Source organism: Orbicella franksi, chromosome 10 (assembly GCF_964199315.1).
Source record: "Orbicella franksi chromosome 10, jaOrbFran1.1, whole genome shotgun sequence".
Classification (NCBI taxonomy): domain Eukaryota; kingdom Metazoa; phylum Cnidaria; class Anthozoa; order Scleractinia; family Merulinidae; genus Orbicella; species Orbicella franksi.
The window spans coordinates 6,647,542-6,666,893 of NC_138154.1; the positions used below are offsets into that span (position 1 = coordinate 6,647,542).

General features: G+C 38.6%; 1 protein-coding gene and 1 pseudogene across 1 annotated transcript; both read left to right on the forward strand.

The window, feature by feature from the left end:
* Window positions 1-10,109: 10,109 nt before the first annotated feature.
* Window positions 10,110-11,300, forward strand: LOC145499404 (uncharacterized). The gene has a single exon (XM_081478917.1). The coding sequence runs from the start codon at window positions 10,642-10,644 to the stop codon at window positions 11,290-11,292; it is 651 nt and encodes a 216-aa protein (XP_081335043.1). The 5' UTR covers window positions 10,110-10,641; the 3' UTR covers window positions 11,293-11,300.
* A 7,029-nt stretch (window positions 11,301-18,329) lies between these two features.
* On the forward strand, window positions 18,330-19,323 carry LOC145499402 (uncharacterized; annotated as a pseudogene).
* The last annotated feature ends 29 nt before the right edge of the window (window positions 19,324-19,352 follow it).

Genomic DNA, 19,352 nt, shown 5'->3' on the forward strand with positions numbered 1-19,352 from the left:
AGACAATATATTACTGCCATGGCAAGTGCCACAGGTGTGACATTTGGTATGATCAATACACTATGCCTTTTTTTTGTTCTGTTTTGCTTGTTTTGTTTCTGTTGTAGATGTTGTTTGCGGGGTTTTTATTTGACCCAATTGTAATGTAGGTTAATCAAATTGAATTTCAACAGATGACAGGTCAGATTCTTTGGATTCAAATCAGTCAAGCCGTGATCATGCGTCAAGCGACCAATTTTTTTCCAATTTATGTAATCATTTACACAGGCTTATCTAGCTTATTCTATAAAAAATGATTGGTTTTGTCTCTTTTGCCCAGGCCAGATCAAAAGACAAACAAACAAGTGGCAATACCATCCAACTCGGAGGATGATCATGCTGATGGTGAGCAGTAAGCTTAGAGTGACTAAGTAGACACCTACAGTTATTGTTCAAGTCATCAATATCAGGTCTTTTTAATTCAACCTATTTTATTAATTGGCCTAATATTTAGTGCAGATAATCTTATAAATGCGGGTACAATTTGAAGGGTGAGTGCAATTTGAAGGAATTTTAAAACTTCACTTGAAGTGTAAATCCTTAGTTGCATGAGCTTTCAAACAATTACTCATTTGTTATATGACTGAATAAATCGAGAACAGGTGACTGTTACTTTGCACTGCAGAACAAATTAAAAATTGACACTACATAGACCTGCACTAAGCCAATCACAATGATTTATTCTCTCAGTCATATAATTTTATAACAGTAATTGAACAAATAAAGTTGAGTGCCAATTGCTTCTATGTATACCCATGAGGGGGGCTGTTTTTAAAGAAGTTAATTATGCATTCTGCATTGTGTTGACGTACAGTACCATATCATTAGACCACACCCAGAGAATATTTTAGTGATCCTGTATTTTGCAGCCACCTGTATACAGGTCCGACTGTACTAACAAATCATTAACAGAATTATCAACTGAATTTGTACAGAGGACTTATATGGTGGCAAACCTACAATCAGAGGCTTATGGTTAAGGTAGAAATTAAGCACACCAATGATTATCACAAAGCAATGTGTTATTAGTACATCATGTGCTTTGAAAACAGAATAAGACCTACTATATTGATCTTCAAGCTATCTTTAGGTGTTATTTTCAATAATTGATTAGTAACACTTCATCGCTTATAGCACTTACAGGTGAAGCTGAGGCACCAAGTCTTTGTAAGTGTTTTATTATTATTTCAGACTCAGTATGGTTCTGCAAGAAAATGTTAGATATTGCCTAGAAAGGGTGTCTATGACACATGTACCTTCATAATGTAGACAAAGACGTGGCAGACAATTGTTTCTATTTATATATGTTGTCATAGTATAATGATGAGTGTACGGATGTTATATTATTGCAGGGGCCGCGATGGGTCCAGATGTACTTTACTTAATATGTTTTGTATTAATTGACATTTCAGATGGATATGTCAATGATGATTTATCCACTGCAGGAGTTGACACAGGTATGCTTAGTAGTCACTAGACAGTTACAGCACATGTAAACACCAGTGCAAAAATAAGAACTAATACCAAATTTTGGCAGGCATCATTTAGTTGCATGTGTAAATGTTGTCAAACCTAAGTCTCTAAACCTGCATATAAGTTTTTATAATTATATTCATTGCTATTCTGTCAGTCTTTTTTAAAAAATTTCCACCTTTTTGTAGATGAGACTGTTTTAAGGACTACTGAAGTCCTTAAATGCATAGAGGCCTAGCTTGGAAGAGGGAGGACAAGATGCAACTCTTCCATTCATAACAAACACATTTCAAGAGGTAAGTTACTGATTACACACACACTACTACAGCAAGTGATTTTGAAATTTGCTATTGTCTGTATAAATTTGATTTCCATCTTACCGCTAATGAGATAAAACAATGAAGAGAAACTATTTAGTTTTACGATTTTTCTGTTTTATTTTTAGTTTACATGGCATAGTACAAAGGACTCAAAGGTCATGGAGGCAGTGTTTCTGCCCTTAAATTGTACTCTTCCATGCAAGAGAAAATTAGTCGGGCGAGATTTCTCTCATGATCTCTTCATGATCTCTCATGAAGAGTAAAAGTAATCTACTTCAAAATGGAAAGACTGATTAATTAAGTGTGATCTAGATTACGTACCAGAGTTAGTGTGACTCCATTGTTCATTCACCTAAGTTTATGTTGTTTACTTTCAGTCTGTTGAAAAATGTGGCTAAGCAAAAAAATTGCTATTTGTGGATTTCACAACACAAAAGCAGACATGCAGATAAAGGCATGTATGGTGACTCCTTCACATAAATAAGATAAGGATAAAGGCTATTGCTAACATGTGCATTTTGTTGCTACAGTACTGTAGTCTTTATAAAAAAAGGTTGACAAAGAAGTGCTGTATAAACTATTTCAAAATTTTAATTGCATTATTTTGTAATTATGTTTCACTTATGAGACTTTCTACTTGCAATGAAAGTGAAATATGGGTTGAAGAACCCTAAATCCTGTGTTTTGGTACTGGCACCATGCCACAATGTGTGGAAATTTTTAATGGTTGGTAAATAATTCTGTATTGAAATGAAAAATTATCTTAGGAATGTCATGTAATTTTAGTTGTTTTACCCATTTCCAGACATTTGGTTGATTAATCAGTTGATATTAATAAATGATTGACGTGAAATTATCAATAAATATTACACCCAATTTGGGTTCAGGAAATAATTCATCTGATCATGATATCAAATCATGACATTTTGCAATAACTTAGTGAATAATTATTTTAATTCAATTGATCAAAAAGTTTTGTTTTCATAGTTAAATCACTCTCTGGCAGCTCGGGGGAAATGATCTGTACATGTACACACTAATTGCTCAATGGCATGTATTCAGCTAAATCAAGTGCATGCAGCCAACTTAGATATAATGATATAAACAATTTGAGTCCAACTTAGAACACGCCAGGAACATTGCATTGTGTTCTTGGGCAAGACATCTTACTTTCAAATTGCCTCTCTCCGCCCAGACACATAAATGGGTACTGGCAAATCTAATGCTGGGGGTAACCCTGGGAAGAACTAGAATTCGATTCTTGGGGATTAGAAATACTCCTAGTTGTTTCATGCTAGAGAAACTTGAACATGCTCAGGCCTGATAGGCCACTTCGCTTACATGCAGACTTGTCATGTTAATTACATAGGGTTTATCACAGAGCCTTTTACTAAAAAGGAGTAGAAATAGAAAAAAAAAATCAGTAAGTACATACGTGTAACTATAGATAGAGTGGTTATAAATTGAATGTTGTACAACCAAAACCAAACCAATTAGTTATCAACTAGACCGCTCAGCCAAACTCCAAACTGTGAGTAAAACCAAAACCAAAACCAAAACAAAGTAATTGCCAGTCATCAATTACCTTCAACATTCAGTAGAAACCACTCTAAGATACTGCAATAATTAAACTAGGGAAATCGATTAAAAAATGTTCATGTAAATGAAGGATTTAAATCCTCTTCTTCTCTCAGGAGAAAGTTGGAGGAATGGTGCAAGATGTTATGCTACAATGGACCATACATTTATTAACCATACATTTATTATTTTATCATTATTTTTTGTTATGTAACAATGTCGGGGTCTAAAAAATACACTAAAATCAAATCTGATAGGGCTCCTCAAAAATCGTCAAAACATAATTAAAAGATAGTTAAACAACAGAAGCAATTCCATGGCTATACTATAAAAGACAGTTTCCTAAAGAAATACTTCATTGCATAAGTGCTGTTTATCTGTATTTGAATTCATATCGGTTTGAATTGACAACATGTGTTATGTTGGCCAACTAATTGTCACATTCCTGTTTTTTTTTTAATGCCAATTCTGCCATATTAGATGTGTTGGTGCTTTCCAATACACATTTTCTGCACTACAGTGTATTAATCTGTCTGGTGTTTCAGGCTGTCTTATCCATTTACCTCCCGCTTATGTTTGTTTCTATGTGTTGGTAAAGTTTTTCAGATATGAGTACAGTAACTGTTTTCCTTTGAAATTAGTATCATTTTGCAATTGTTATCAATTTACTTTGCTTAATTACTGGTAAGTACTGTAATTCCGCACATAAAATCTCAGTGAGGGGAAAAGGCAAATGTTCACACTCGTACAAGGATGTTCTATTTGTTTGCTATCTTGTAGCTAGGACAGGATTCCTTAAATGCATTGAATTATGACAAAAAAGCCACTGCCATAACAAAAATATTGTAAATAATACATTAAAACGCCAGCTGTTACCCAGCTTGCAAACGACACTTACAATATTATTTTGCCTATGTAATTATGCAGGAGGTGTATGACTGGGCAGGATCTCTAGATCACCTGCCCCTGCACTTTACAATACACAGATGTCAAAGAGTGGTACTACACAGTGACCAATTGCAAGGACATGAGGTCCTAGACGTGAGAGAAGGGGTAAGTGCAGCTTCCATGATTAAGCTAAGAATAAATTAACAACACCTACTTTCTTGTTAGCTCATCAGCATTTTCTATTTCATTACAGCAACTAACTCCCCACTCATTCTTGGACCAAGAGGTAATCTCTCATTTTTCCTCTTGATATCTATAACAAGAGAAAAGTGTCTCTTATCATAACACCATGGGACAAATATACCAAAATTAGCTCAAATCTCGTTTAAACTCTCCAGGATGAGAAAAAATGACAACATTGAATGTTCAAGAGTCTTTATTCGGTAGATCACTTGTACATTGAATGACTTAAATGTCATCTCCTAATTTCCATTCAAACTCTTTATATTTCAACCACAGTTCTCCATACAAACTCTTGACCTGTGGTTAATTCTTTTAATATTAGGCAGCTTTTTTGGAAGAAATTTGTGAAAAACGATTTTCCCCCTTTCAGGCTTGAAGTTTATACTGAGACATGCCTGGTAGTCCCAACTGCTAAAAGATGCTTTAAATGTTAACCACTGATGCCAAAAAATGCTATAAAAACACTTACAAATGCCTAGCAACACAAACACTAACAAAATGCCAACTAATGCTAAGAAACGGCATCAAACCCCTCTTGCTACTCATTCTTAACTATGTTAAATTATAACTTTTTATGTGTAACTCAGACTAACTGTAGTGCTGATAATTTCACTTGTTGAAATTGAATAATTGCTGAACGTTCTCTCCTCAGCCTTTTCAACATTTTGGTGGAAATGTTCTGACTCCAACTCAGATTTGGTCAAGCTTAGGCCTCTAATTTTGACTTCACACAATTTTGCAGTTCCCATTTCTGCTCCTTTCCATAAGTAATCTCACAGTGTACAACGCCCATGATGGGTGTGCAACACCCATTTTAAGAGGGCATCCTGTGTCCAGGAAAGACTGCTGCCCTCAAGACTGTACAGTTAAACTTACACTACAACGGAGCAGAGTAAAGCTAAGCACCTTGCAGAGTGAGCAGCCTGTGAAAGGAGAGTTTACAGTCACTGTAAGGAACCAGACCTGTGGAGCAGTCGCAAGATTTCTTGTGACCGGAGGAAGAATCAATTCTCCACCCCTCATCAGCAAAACCACCCTTCAAGAGCTGGGTATGTTACAGATCAGAGACGATTGCTCTTCACTGAGGGACCAATGACCTGAGAATCCAGGAAGAGCCACCAGGCATCAAAAGTGTCAAAGAAGATAGAGATCTCACACTTGAAAGCCAGGAAATCACTGCTCAATACAGTGATGCAATTCAGGGCATCGGGAAGATCAGACATCAAGCATGGAAGAGTTCTATGCAAAGTTCAGCATGAAAAAACAAGAAGCAGTGTCCGTAGCTCAAAGACTGAGACCAGTGGCTTACTACTTGCAAGAACCATTTAAGAAATGGAGAAGAGGAGATACTCGAGGAGGTACCTGAAGGTGAAGCAGTCATGTGGTGTTCACCCTTGGTTGTTCAACGCTGTAGACGAGGAAAAACCTGAACCGCACATGATCAGCACCAGCATGGACCTCGGAGTACCAAACCAATTAATGGAAAGAAATAGGATCATCCAGGTGATGATCGTTGAAGACTTCATGTGCAAATGTCATGATTGTACTCTCTTCTTTAAACTTGACATGCGGCAGGGGTACCACCAACTCCTACTCACTCTGGAGTCCAGGAAAATTGCCATTTTCCACACCCCATGGGGGAACATGTGACTGAAACATCTGATCTTTGGAGCAAATGCATCACAAGATCTCTTTGATGAAGCTATCTACTGAATATTGTGAGACATAACAAGGTGCCTCAACCAATGGGATGATATCCCGCTAGGAGGAAGAAACATGGAGGAAGACAACGAGACATTGGAAGCAGTCCTGCAGAGAGTAGTGGATTTTGGAATCACTTTCAACCCTGACAAGTGCCACTCTGGAATCAAGGAGTTCTATGGACACAAGTTCACAAAGGACAGATTAAAGCCAAACCCAGAGAAAATCAGTACTGTAAAAGAAAGTAGCCCACCAAAATCAAAAGAAGCTGTGAGAAGTTTCCTTGGAATGACCAGATACCTAGCAAAGTTCATCTCACGATACGCATCACTAGCCCCACCCTTGTAAAAACTGACTCATAAAGATACAAAGTTCCAATGGGGAGCAGAAGAGAATGGAGCATTTGAGAAGCTGAAAACAAGCATAACAAGTGAAAGCACAATGGCATACTTCAACCCAGCTAGACCAATCATTGTGAGTGGAAGCCAGCTTTTATGAAGGGCTCTGAAACGGATTATTCCAGGAGAAGGCAGTGGTCTCCAGCCAGTCCACTTCATTAGTTGCACTATGACCAACACAAGGTATAGCCAGTCAAAGAAAGATGCCCTGTCAGTACATACAAGAACAGGTTCAGCATTTGCCTTCTCGGAGCACCAAAATTTAAGATCATCACAGCCTACAAGCCACTGATCCCACTGTTTAACAAGACAGCCATGTGACTCCCACCGAGAATCCAAAAATGGGTCATGGAAATGCTTTTATCAATATGTCAACTTCAAGCTAATTTACGAGCCCGGAAAGTCCCAGACATACCAAAGAAACCATAGGATGTCATAGCTGTCGACTTCAGTGGACCCTATTCTGATGGCCATTACAATCTAGTAGCCATAGACAAGAGAACAAGATATCCTGAGGTCGTGAAGACCCATTCAACAGCTTTTCAACCAACCAAGGAAAAGCTCAAAACATTGTTTGCCACTCATGGCACCCCAAGACAACTTCAAAGTGACATGAGACCACCATTTAATTCCAGAGAACTTGCAGAGTTTGCTACAACAGAGGGATTTCACCATCATCAAGTTACCCAACAACATGCATGTGCTAATGGCAAGGCAGAAAGCTCCACAAAACTCAACATTGCTAATGCATTTATCCAGGACAATACCAGCAAAGAGAGGGATGCTGAGAAGAACCAACCTCGCAGGATTGGAGAGAAATTCTGCTCAATGCCAACCCTGTCAGTCCAGGAGGAGATTATCACCAACACAGAGGAAACAGCCAAAACCTGCAGCAGTGAAAAAATGGAATAGAACAAACCATCAGAAATCCCAGCAGCTGTAACCAGACCAAGGCATGATCAGAGACGACTGGACTGTCTGAAAGACTATGTTACCTAGACTGTACTAAGCTTATGCTCACCAGATAGACATTATGCACCTGAAACATTTTCCATTTGAGCTTAGGACATTGGACATTTAGGACATTGTTTCCTAGTTGCATTTTTTATTTAACTTAGAGACTCTCTGGAAAAAGGGAGAAGTGTAATGTCCAGTCCAGCATTTTTCCAATTCCAGTAAAGTTTAGCTTGCACATGCACATAAGCATCGCTCTACCGTGCCATCTCATCAGATGTAGTTGGCAATGTGCTTTGTTATTGAAAAGCACTCATTTAGAGAAAGACTCGTGGTTGTCACAAAGTACTGCATATCTTTAGCTTCAATTGGATTCTTGTGTTGTCGTTTAGGATTCCTGCACTTGTAATATGATTTACAAATGACTTGGTGTCTTCCTCAAGTGATTGTGATACCCCCCAAAAATGCTGTGAAAGAAAGACCGATCAAAGAGCAATTGTGTAAGGATTTTTGACGCATTAATAGACGCCTCATTCATCTCATTCAGTGAATTCTGGAAGAATCAGCAGGACTGACGTACCAATGGGAGAAGGAATTTTACAACCTCAAGGAGAGTCAAGGAAAGCAACGACGACTAGATGATCCATTACTTATGGTTTTGCAAGAGCTACACAGAAGACAGGCAAGAAATTTCCAACCTCAGGTCCACACAGGAAGTCGAAAAACTGGGAATTAAAGTTGTTGTACCACTGGTAATGACACACTCCTTTTGTTCAGCACCAGATGCTGCAATGGCTAACATTGTGAAAAATATCTGAAACCGAAATTGGAAGCCAGTTGTGAACGTGATGTTTTGTGCACGAAGATCTTAAGGAGGAACTCTTGTCGTCGCTTGCCAAATGCTTGGCATGTGAAATAATGGAGTACAGCTGTAGCGAGAGCATGCTAAAATTCAGTACACCGTCAGAACTTGCATGTTTCTAATCGTAAATTGGTTCATGAAATAAAGGTGTTTTGCCCTTTGTGGTACATGTGCATTACAGGGGCCACACGTGAAATTCAATGAGAGCATAAATTCCCTGGCATTAGTGTAATCGGTGATTTGAGCTGTATCACCTCCTGCCTGCTTTTCTCATGGACACACTCTTAAAAGTGTTTTCCCATCCACGCAATAGTTGCCATATGGATTTGAAACATAACCCACTTCATTTTAAGTAAGAAAAAGCAATATAACAACAAAATGACAAAATGCTGTTTTTCGTTGAAACAGTCACAAAGTCACTTAGGGCTTTTTTTCCACTCACTCCTTCATTTTACAGTCGACAAAATGTACACCAAGAGTATAGGAAAGTTCAACTGTCCATCTTAACCTTCCTTTTGTTTTAAGAGATATGGATTAAGGGGGATTGTGATAAAGTTTGAAAAAAGTATTTTGAATATTTTCTTGAAACAAGCAACATTCAAGCCAATTCAATGCGAGGTGTGCCACAAATGATGGCCAAGTTATAAGGCCACCAAGTTGCAAAATATTGTATAAGATATTTGATTCCCAGTCTTTTGATAATGTCTTTAAAGAAACTAACATCAATTTGAACATGGAGGTGACATTTGCTGGTAATCTGTCACTAGAGAACAAATCGCACGGGCAAAGCAGAGGGTACATACTGCTGGTGAAAAGAGAAAGAGGCCATCCTCCAAGTAAACCTTTACTGTTAGATATGGAGCGTTGAAAGGAAAAAAATACAAGGGCATTACAAAAGGGATTCTTATAACATTACGCTGACAAGCGTTGACAGTTACCACTGTGATTCCCATTGTTTGGCTTGACTTTTCAAAAATCTACCTGCCCCACCCAAGGACTACGGTGTCTTTGATGTTTTGCTGATTCGCAAAGTTTTTGCCAAAGTGGAAAACGTGCATTCACACAAGGCAAAGGCCCACAATGACAAATTTCCACCACAAAGTAAACAAACTCTGGCAAAGATTTCCCAGGTGCAATCCAGACCTAAGCTGCCTCAATACTCAAAAGTCTGCAATATTCCTTAACACTTGAAAGAAAGCACATGGACAAACATGGGGAGGAAAATTGGTGTCTATAGAATGACCGTTAAACAGGAAAGGTTGATCTTTTGTTGCCCCTTCTAGAAGATGGATTAGGTCCTGTTTGCCGAGATTAAGGTGGTGCGTTTGATTAAACCAGTCATTAGCAAATGCTTTGTCAGCAAGGATGTGTATTGTTTCTTCAAGGGGTACATTGGTGAACAATGAGGAAACATCATAGGAAACCAAAACGTCACCGTCTTTGAGTGTCAATGAACGGACTTCGTTCACAAATTCGAAGGTGTCGGTTATCGTGTAATGATCAATAGCAAGCGGTTTAAGCTTGTAATCTAACCATTTCGCCAGCACATAATTGTAAGTCTGTGTAGCTGACAAGATAGGTCACATAGCTAGCTTTTCCTTGTGTGTTTTGGGTAAACCGTAAAGGTGAGCTAACCTTGAGCCCGAAGGACGGACAGAGTCTGCAATCTCAGTAGGGAGAATTCGACGAACAAGTGAATCTAAGTCCTTCTCCTTTTGTAGGAGAGAGTGATAGCACTTGGGTGGTCTTCCGCTGCTTTTTGGTCTCATCGGGTTGACCGATCTAAATTTGGTGAGATTGTTTATGGATGCTTCAGCTAGTAAGCGCAAGTATTCGTCCTTGTCCATGACAACAACACCAGATCCTTTGTCAGGTTTAGTTATGACAATGTCATCACGCTACTTCAATTGATGAATAGCTTTTAAGAGAGTGTTTGGAGGTTTAGGGCCTTTACGATGAATATAATTTAACGCCAAAGAACATAAAGTAGACACTGTAAGGTCACGAAGATCTTCCGATAGGTTTGGCTCAAGTTTCCAATAAGCTTTCTCAAAGCTAGCTTTGACATCAATCGGGGATACACATTTAGGAATGGCAAACTTCAAGCCACAACAAAGCACAAGCTTTTGAAAAAAGGAGAGCTTGTAAGAAGAGATGTTAGTAATGTGCTCATCGACTAAAAACTATGCTGGATTGTGTGTTTCGACTTTCTTCTAACTGGACCTACTTCTCCGAAGAATGCGATTGTCTCAAGTTGTTGTTCTCCCGTCTTGAATACCCAGATGACTTAATTAATTCAACCATAACACGCTTTATTGCCATCAAAGTTTCTGAACAACCTGTTCCTTCACCGACTGACAACAACAGTCCAGAGCCCGTTCGAATTGTCCTACCATTCAAAGACCAAGCTTCAGCTGATTTTCTTCGCACGCAACTGAAAGATCTTAGTATGAAAACAACCACCATCCAACCTGTTTTCATCAGCCACAAGATTGAGCGAGACCTGAAATCACGTGAAGTCAAGCTGCCAGTCATTAACCAACAGTCCCTTGGGTACCATTTTAAATGTGACCTGTGCGATGCAGGTTATGTTGGTTTTACGCGCCGGCACTTGCACCAACGCATCGATGAGCACAAAAACCCATCGTCATCAATTGGAAAACATTTTCGCGAGGAACATTCTTTGGCCCCTAAAGATCTTACTAATAACTTTTCGATTTTAAAGAAATGTACAACCAAGTTTGACTGTCTTATTTTTGAAATGTTTTTTATTCATGAACTGAGACCAAGTCTCAATGTACAATCTGACTCTATTCGTGCGGAAGTTTTTAAATAATCTTTTTTTTTTTATTAATTAGTTTTACATGTTTTTATTGTTTTAAGCACTACTTTGTAAATTCTTTTACATACTTTTTACATATTTTCACTTCATTAATAATTTTTCACACATTCTTACCTCTTTGTAGCTATATATATCTATGCAAATTTTACTTCTTACATCTTGCTTGATAATGACCGAAGAGCGGTCGAAACATCGCAAAATTTTACTGTTTATTTTTATTGTCAAATGTTTTAAAAAACCCTTACTGATAATAAAATATAGTACAATTTAAAATTTGAGTTCTTTGTGATCCTTATCTTGCAATAAATATTAATTTTATGCTTACAGTACATGAAGATAACAAAATCAGTATTAAATCTTTAAATGTAGAGACATTACTACTAGTGTTCACTTATTAATAATAGGGAAATAACCCTTTTTCAAATATTTCTAGGTAAAGATGACATCGAGCTTGCCACAAAAGTAATGCAATTTGCATTGCTGACTGATCGTGGCTTTAGGTTTGCATTAGCACATTTTCTAGTGAGCAGCCTTACTCTCCCGCTACCCTTCTTGAGAAGTTTTGGGAGGGAGTGGAATGGGTCCAGATGGGGGTTCAGGAGGGGTCCAGAGGGGGTCCAGATGGGGTCCAAAAGGGGGTCCAGATTGAGGGGTCCATGTGTTGTACCAAACCCGTTTGAAATCCAAGAAGAGCCATGACTGCTGTAAGTGTTGTAGCATACAGATTTCTTTCAAAGCCCACCACAAAACATTCTGCCATTTTTGACGATATTAAGTGGAAAAATTTGTATCATCATACATGACGTATCTACTGAATTAAACAAGATAACTGCTGACTTTTCAACATCTAAGTTAAAGATGGCGAAGTGGTCGGCAGAGTGTTTTGTGATGGATTGCATGGAAAGCAATCTGTATGTTAAAACGGCAGTGATCACTCTCCCTGGATTTTAAACAGCCTTTTGAGTAGCTGTTTCAACAAACATTGATATCTCTGATGATGAAAGAGGGATGGCAATGGATGTTCTCTTTAAACCTCGAGTCAAAGCAACTGTGAACAGATGACACAAAACTGGACATTTTGCAATCCAAGAATAAACAAAAGCACAAAATTGCATGTATGTAGTAATTATTTCTTGTTCCCATTCTATTTTATCCTTGAAAACATAAGTTGAGGGAACTAATGCATTGAATCTTCTTCTGCCGCATTTTTTTCGATATCGTGACATGTAGCTCTGAAAATATATGAAAAAAATATCTCAAGTCCTTACCGCTGAATTTATACCGCAAATTGATAGGAAAATACCTAGGTAGATATTTCTTGTTGATTTTGAGTTAGGTTAAGACAGAAAAATGGCTTTTGTGTTTTAGTGGATGTTAATGAAATGGCCAAAAATCGTGAAGTCCTATCTAAACAGTACCCCAGCACAGAAAAAAATATTGAAGTCCCCTAACATTTTATAGCTTTTTTGAGAACTTTAGTGATTGCTCTCACTATCCATGTTATAATAATGTGTATTTGCTGTTGCCCAGTGCAGATATTTGCCATCAATTTAAGGCTATTCACAACACAACAAAATATGCACCTTACTTAAGTTGGAGCAATGGACAGAAATCAAATTGTCTAGTTCAAATGAATATCTGCACTTAGAGACTGATAATAGGAGAAGATGACCCAGTGGATCTCATTTTCACATGCCCCTTCTTGTAGTAGAAATACTAAATCAGACAGCTAATTAAATATACATAAATTAGTGACAAATGGCCATTTTTTTTTGGGGGGGGGGGGGTTTTCCCCTAACTTGAAGGGAATAAAATATTTTGACCTAAGTTTTTGCCATAATTATTTACTCACCGAACCCAACATTTGTGCCAAGTTTGAGCAAAATCAGTTATTTGAGCTGTATCTCCTGCCTGGTTCTGCCTGTTTTTTTCATGCACACACTCTTAAATTTTCCATTGTATTCAAGCCAGCACTTAAACCATTGCAATATGAAATATTAGACCAAAGCTGTTGCAAATTTTACATGGGATCTTAGTTTAAAATCCCCTCAAAGTTGACCTGTAAGATTTTCTGTATTGGCACTGAAGTTAGAGGAGCACCTGCAGGGGCCCAACGATTCAGAATTTAAGGCATGTTGTCTTGATTAGCCATCTCTCACATTGTCATAACACTTTGAAAAGTGTTACTTTGAATTCTCATTTCTTTTCTGGTTAGTAAAGAGTGGGCACAGCACAAGGTAAAGCCTCTTGATCTGTGGAAGACAGCACACATTTTCCAGGGTAAGGGGTGTAAAAAATAGATCCACCTCCACTCATACTTCCACAACCCATACTGTCAGTGGAGGTGGAGTCAACAGTTATCATAACAATTCTTCCAGGGTAATGGCTCAGCCACCAACCAGTCCAACCTTGACACACACTAATGATACAGGTACAGGTAGATCAGGGGTTGGCTCTGGTAGGCATAGTGTGACGGATAAGAAGCCTTGCATTACGCATGTATCAAGTTAATTATTAGTAAGCTCTATAGTATTTTCTAAGTGAAACCGGATCGCTGTATTCAGGGAAGGAGAAAACGTACACAAGGTGTAGATTCAGCTAGAGGAGATATTTTGGAGATATTTTAGATATTTACTGTGTTACCTGCCCTAGAAGGATTATAAGGATTATAACGTAAGTTCTTCATTCTTGGTTGTTTCTTTCACTTTATATCATTTTCTCTTGTTTGGTTATTTCGTTGCGTAATGCACATTTATGTAATCTTAGTTCTCACCGCATACTTCAATTTAACAAGTAAACCAACAATCAAGAAACAGAAGTTGTGTGGTTGATCACGGCAAACTCCGGATCGATACTTATCAACAAGGACTTGGTTCAGGAACGCGACACATAACAAAGTAGGATCTCCACCCAGTATTCCTACATCAGCAGACACCATTACAACCAAGGCTGATTCTGTTACCACGAGGTCAGGGATTGTGTCAGGTTGGTTTAACAGAGTAGGATCCCCACCCCTTTAATCATGGACACGCACTGTTACAACCAATGCTGTTACTGTTACCACAGGGTCAGGAATTTTGTCAGGTAGGCATAACAGAGTAGGTTCTCCACCCTGAAATACATCAACATGCACTGTTACAACCAATGCTGATACTGTTACCACGGGGTCAGGGATTGTGTCAGGCAGGTGTAATAGAGTAGGATCTCCACCCCGTAAAACTTGGACACACACTGTTACAACCAATACCGATATTGCTACCAAGGGGTCAGGGATTATGCCGGGTAGGTGTAATGGAGTAGGATCTCCACCCCGAAATACATCGACATGCACTGTTACAACCAATGTTGATACTGTTACCACGGGGTCAGGGACTGTATCAGGTAAGCATAACGGAGTACATGTAGGATCTTCTCCCAGTATTCCTACATCAGATAACTTCATTGCAACCAATGTGGATACTGTTACCACGGGGTCAGGGATTGTATCTGGTAAGCATAACAAAGTACATGTAGGATCTTCTCCCAGTATTCGTACATCAGATGACTTCATTGCAACCAATGTGGATACTGTTAGCACGGGGTCAGGGATTGTATCTGGTAAGCTTAAAAGAGTACATGTAGGATCTCCTCCCAGTATTCCTGCATCAGCCAATACTGTTACAACCAATGCTGATACTCCAACTGGTCTCAAAACCAGTCTGACCAGTTTGACAGTGCTCCCTGATTGGTTCTCAGCCAAGTCTTTGTTTTTTCTCTATATAAGCGCGACATCACCCGGATGGCTGGGCGGTGAGTTAACTCCACTACAACAGACACATCCCTCCCAAAAACTCATTTATTACTCAATAATACAAGGCATAAAACAATAACACATGCATGTATAATTTATTTTTTCTCCACACTCCCCCACATTTACCTACACAACCTGCATCTCATCAAGCCAGTTCTGCCATCCTTATCTCATGAACTTAAGGCAAATGAAGTCTTGAATAAATTGGTCTATCCATCTGAGGTATACTACTAGAAAGGTCTTAAGTAATGTGACCTAGCTATTTCTATTACTCAGGCTATTAAACAGGACCATTTTATAACACTCGCCATATTGGATGAAGATGTGCATGCAATACTAATATATTGAATTTTCCTTTTTTTTTTTTAAATGTACAGCTTGGAAGTGTGGTGTGAACCTGTGATATGCAGCATGACCATACCATGTGCAACGTTTGTCTTAAGACAGCTCTGTCTGCGACATTCCCAATCTGCCTGCAGATCAGGGGATATTTGGAAAATTTGGGAAGGCCCACACCTGTACACAATCTTGTGTTAGTCTCTAATCATGGGTTTCCACATAATATGCCCTAATGAATCCAAGTGCAAGTAGACTGGAAGGCTGGGAACTTTACAAAGCCACAGGAATGAATGTGAAATAGGGTGCCACCAAGATCAGTACCCACACAAGAATGAATCCTGTGTTCATTGTCAAAAGAGAGAAAAAGCAGCAGAGATGGCAGTGCATCAGCATAAGCTGTCCAAACAACTGTGAAGAGTATATTTTAAGGTATTTTTACCCTGGAGTTTTTGAAAGGAATAAATCAATTAGTGCAAAAATCAGTAAACAGTGAACTTTGGAAGTATTTATTAATGTTACTGTGTCAGAGGAAGAAGCCACTACTAAAGCAGGCAGCATTTAGACTCATACCTCAATGTATTAGAGAAGTGATGTAAAACTTGTTTCTATTGTAGGAATTTTCACTATAAATGAGCCTCAGTCATCCAGATATAAAACATTCAAATAACAAGTAAAACAAATGTATGAAAAATTTGGTTGCACTCTGATGCAAACTACAACAAGCTCTTGTTCCTTGATAGCTTCCCAAAATAGCAGGAAGCATAACAATCTCTCACATCTCCTTTGCAAGCAACCAAATATCACTTTTCATGACCATATCATTTCTGCTTCCTTTCTACAGTAATATATTTCATAATACACATGTAGTTCTACATTTCCCATTATGCAAATATATTTCTGGCCAAAAAGAGCTTTGAAAGCAACCCATGTTATTACAATGCCTTTGTTGTGCAACATGACAGATAGTTAAGATCTACACCCAATTTTGTAAGTTTTGTGTTCCAACAAGGGATATCTACATACTGTAAAGTTTATATTTTCTTTCACAACTACATCATTTCTGTTGCCCACAAATAATGAACAAAGTGTACTTTATTTTGCTTATTTAACCTCTATTTCTGTTGTTTAGCAATGGCCTCCAGTCAAGCCACACAAAATATACAGTGGTAGGAAAGAAAGAGCAATGGTAGAGCTTATGATAGCAGCAAGGATAGTGTTTTGGTACAGTTTCACAAAGACGGTTGGAGTATTTCACATAAAATCTTTTAAGAGAGCAAGATGATCCCTTTCTAGCATACATCAACATCACAACGTTTGGTTCAGGTTTTGAAGAAATTCAATGAATTTGGCCAGTTTTGATAAAAAAAAAAATTCCATGTTGGACCAATATTTTCAAAGAATTTGGCCATCATGCATTGATGAAATGAAGCAAATTTAGCTACAAAAACAATTTAGGGACATACTTGGTAAAATTTCTCTTCAACTGATTTGCTAGCCAATTTCCAATGGAAGTTTATTTTATTAATATAAATGTGTCATTCTTGTGATTTCAGAGAATTGAGTTCATTACAAGCCAGAGAACAAATTATCAAGATCTCTTTGCCGAGCTGTGTTGTCCCTTGCCTTGCCATGTGTTGCCCATTTGCTGCTGGGGCAGTATGGTGTGTAAAGCTACCAAGAGATGTCAAAGATATATGCCCGTTGTACAACAACACAGTGGAGGGGTGTATGCCAGAAATTGACTGGGATGCAGTCATACAACACTTCAAAGCATCATTAATGACTGAATTTTCACTACTTTCAAGGATTTTAGTTTTTCCTATTTTGTTTCCATTATGTTCACTGACTGAATTTTTCTTCCCCTGCTGTGATGTCTTTTTTTCTGTTTATGCTGCCTGCCACCATGTTTATTTACTGCACCATCAAGAATGGTCCACCTTTTTTAAATGCACCAAAATGCCTGCACATCCACAAGTATCTTTATTTCCACCGTCGCCAACATCACATCTTTCTGGCCTATCTCCATCATTTCCCCCCCATTTGCTTCTTCACCCTCGCTTATCTCTTTATCTCTATTTCAGCCACCTGCTACCTTTTTTATTTTATATTGCCTCTATCTTTTTTTCATACTTAAACTTGTTTTAAAAGGCTTTTTGGCAGGCAGTCTTCTGCTGATGACACCATAAGATTTACTACAAACTCTGTATTGTTTCCATCACTACCAGAAGAACTCTCCTCACAGCCACCACATCATGAACTGCAGAAACCACCATCACAATCATGTGATGTCACTCACTCACCACCAGAAGAACTCTCCTCGCCACCACTACATCATGAACAGCTGGGATCACCATCGCAATCACATGTTGTCACTAACTCACCACCAGAGGAACTCTCCTCACCGCCACTACATCATGAACAGCCAAAGTGACAATCATGCAATGTCACTCAACCTCGACTCCACCACCACTGCCACCAGAGAAGAGTTATTCCCTTCTTTAAAAAAACACAAAGAACACTACACTCTATGCCATTGCTGAGATTTGTTAACAACCACGTCACTTTTATTTTTGATGCATTTCTGCCATGAACACAATTCAAGTTGATGGTTTATATTTAAGTTACATTGCACTACGAGATTCATGCGATTCTGAAATTCGCAGCAGGGTATGGGTTCTAATTTCCGGTGAGTTCTGTTTATGAGATTAAAAAATCTATCATCATGTGTACTTTGCGGTAATTTAGTCGTCACGCATCTCACGACCAGAGTTAGAGAAGAAGACCAGACAATTTTGACATTGTAGAAGATGCTCGTGCAGTGCAGATGGTTAATTATTATTATGGCAGCGAAAATAACATTCGACATTGCATGAAATTCAAAGAAGGTTGAGAGCCGGAGAGAATGGCGGCATGTGAACCAGGTCCATATTCTCTTTGTCTCAAACAAGTGTTCGGACCTTCGCTCACTAATACTACAAGCTGGTATACTGTTTCGAGTGAATGGTCATAGTACTATATCAAGCACAGTGACCCCGTTTATCGGTGATATTGTCGAAGTATCGACCCACGACCTAGTCAATAACAATGGCACCAAGGTCCATCCATTGTGGTTTGGCTCGGGAAGGAAGAAAGATACGGTGGTCGTTTCCACTCCTTTTGGCATTCTTGCTAAAGCAGTACGAGGGAAAAACCCACAAGACAATAAAGTAATCGGTTCATTGGAATTCAAAATTATCAAAGATTTGATCAATTCTACTCCAATCGATGAAATGGCAGGAAGAAGTGAGATTCCCGCCATCTTGCCCGAAACGCCGCCAACTTCACCAGAAGATACACTTCCCAAAGTGATAAAGCCATGCAACATTGAATCGAGTCTGGCTATGAAGCAACTGTTCGAAGTCTTAAAAGAGTTTGAAATGTGCCAAATGGATCCTTGGCTGAAAATGAAGCGAGCGGGATTAGTTGCAAATGAATGTTTAGCCGTGTTACAGCAAGAACTGACTTCTTGTGTGCCTGATCTTGGGAAGGTCTTTGGTTATGGGTTGCTACACTGCACCAAGGATAACCAAAATTTTGTACGTGAGGTGATATCGACTGCTTTGGAAACAGTTGCCAAGTAACAGGGAATTAAAAAGGCATTTGGTACAATTTTATGTGAAGATATAGATACGAGGTATTTGGAATCGCTACAAGTTCCCCACTGGCTTCAGTTGTACGTGAAGTTGGCCATGAAACTTCCAAATCAATTGGGGCAAATGCTTCTGAATTTTCTCAATATTGGTCGTAGCAGGGTAAGTTTTATTTTTACAAGCTTTTTTTTATTTGTTGACAGTCCAGAAATCTTTTGTCTGTGCACTCAGGGAAGACTTGGAGGGAAGTGGGGTGGAGAAATATAAAAGGGTAGGAATTTGCAATGGGTATCACT

Coding starts and splice junctions, on each gene's coding strand:
- LOC145499404 (XM_081478917.1), top strand. CDS start 10,642: ATGCTGGATTGTGTGTTTCGACTTTCTTCTAACTGGACCTACTTCTCC.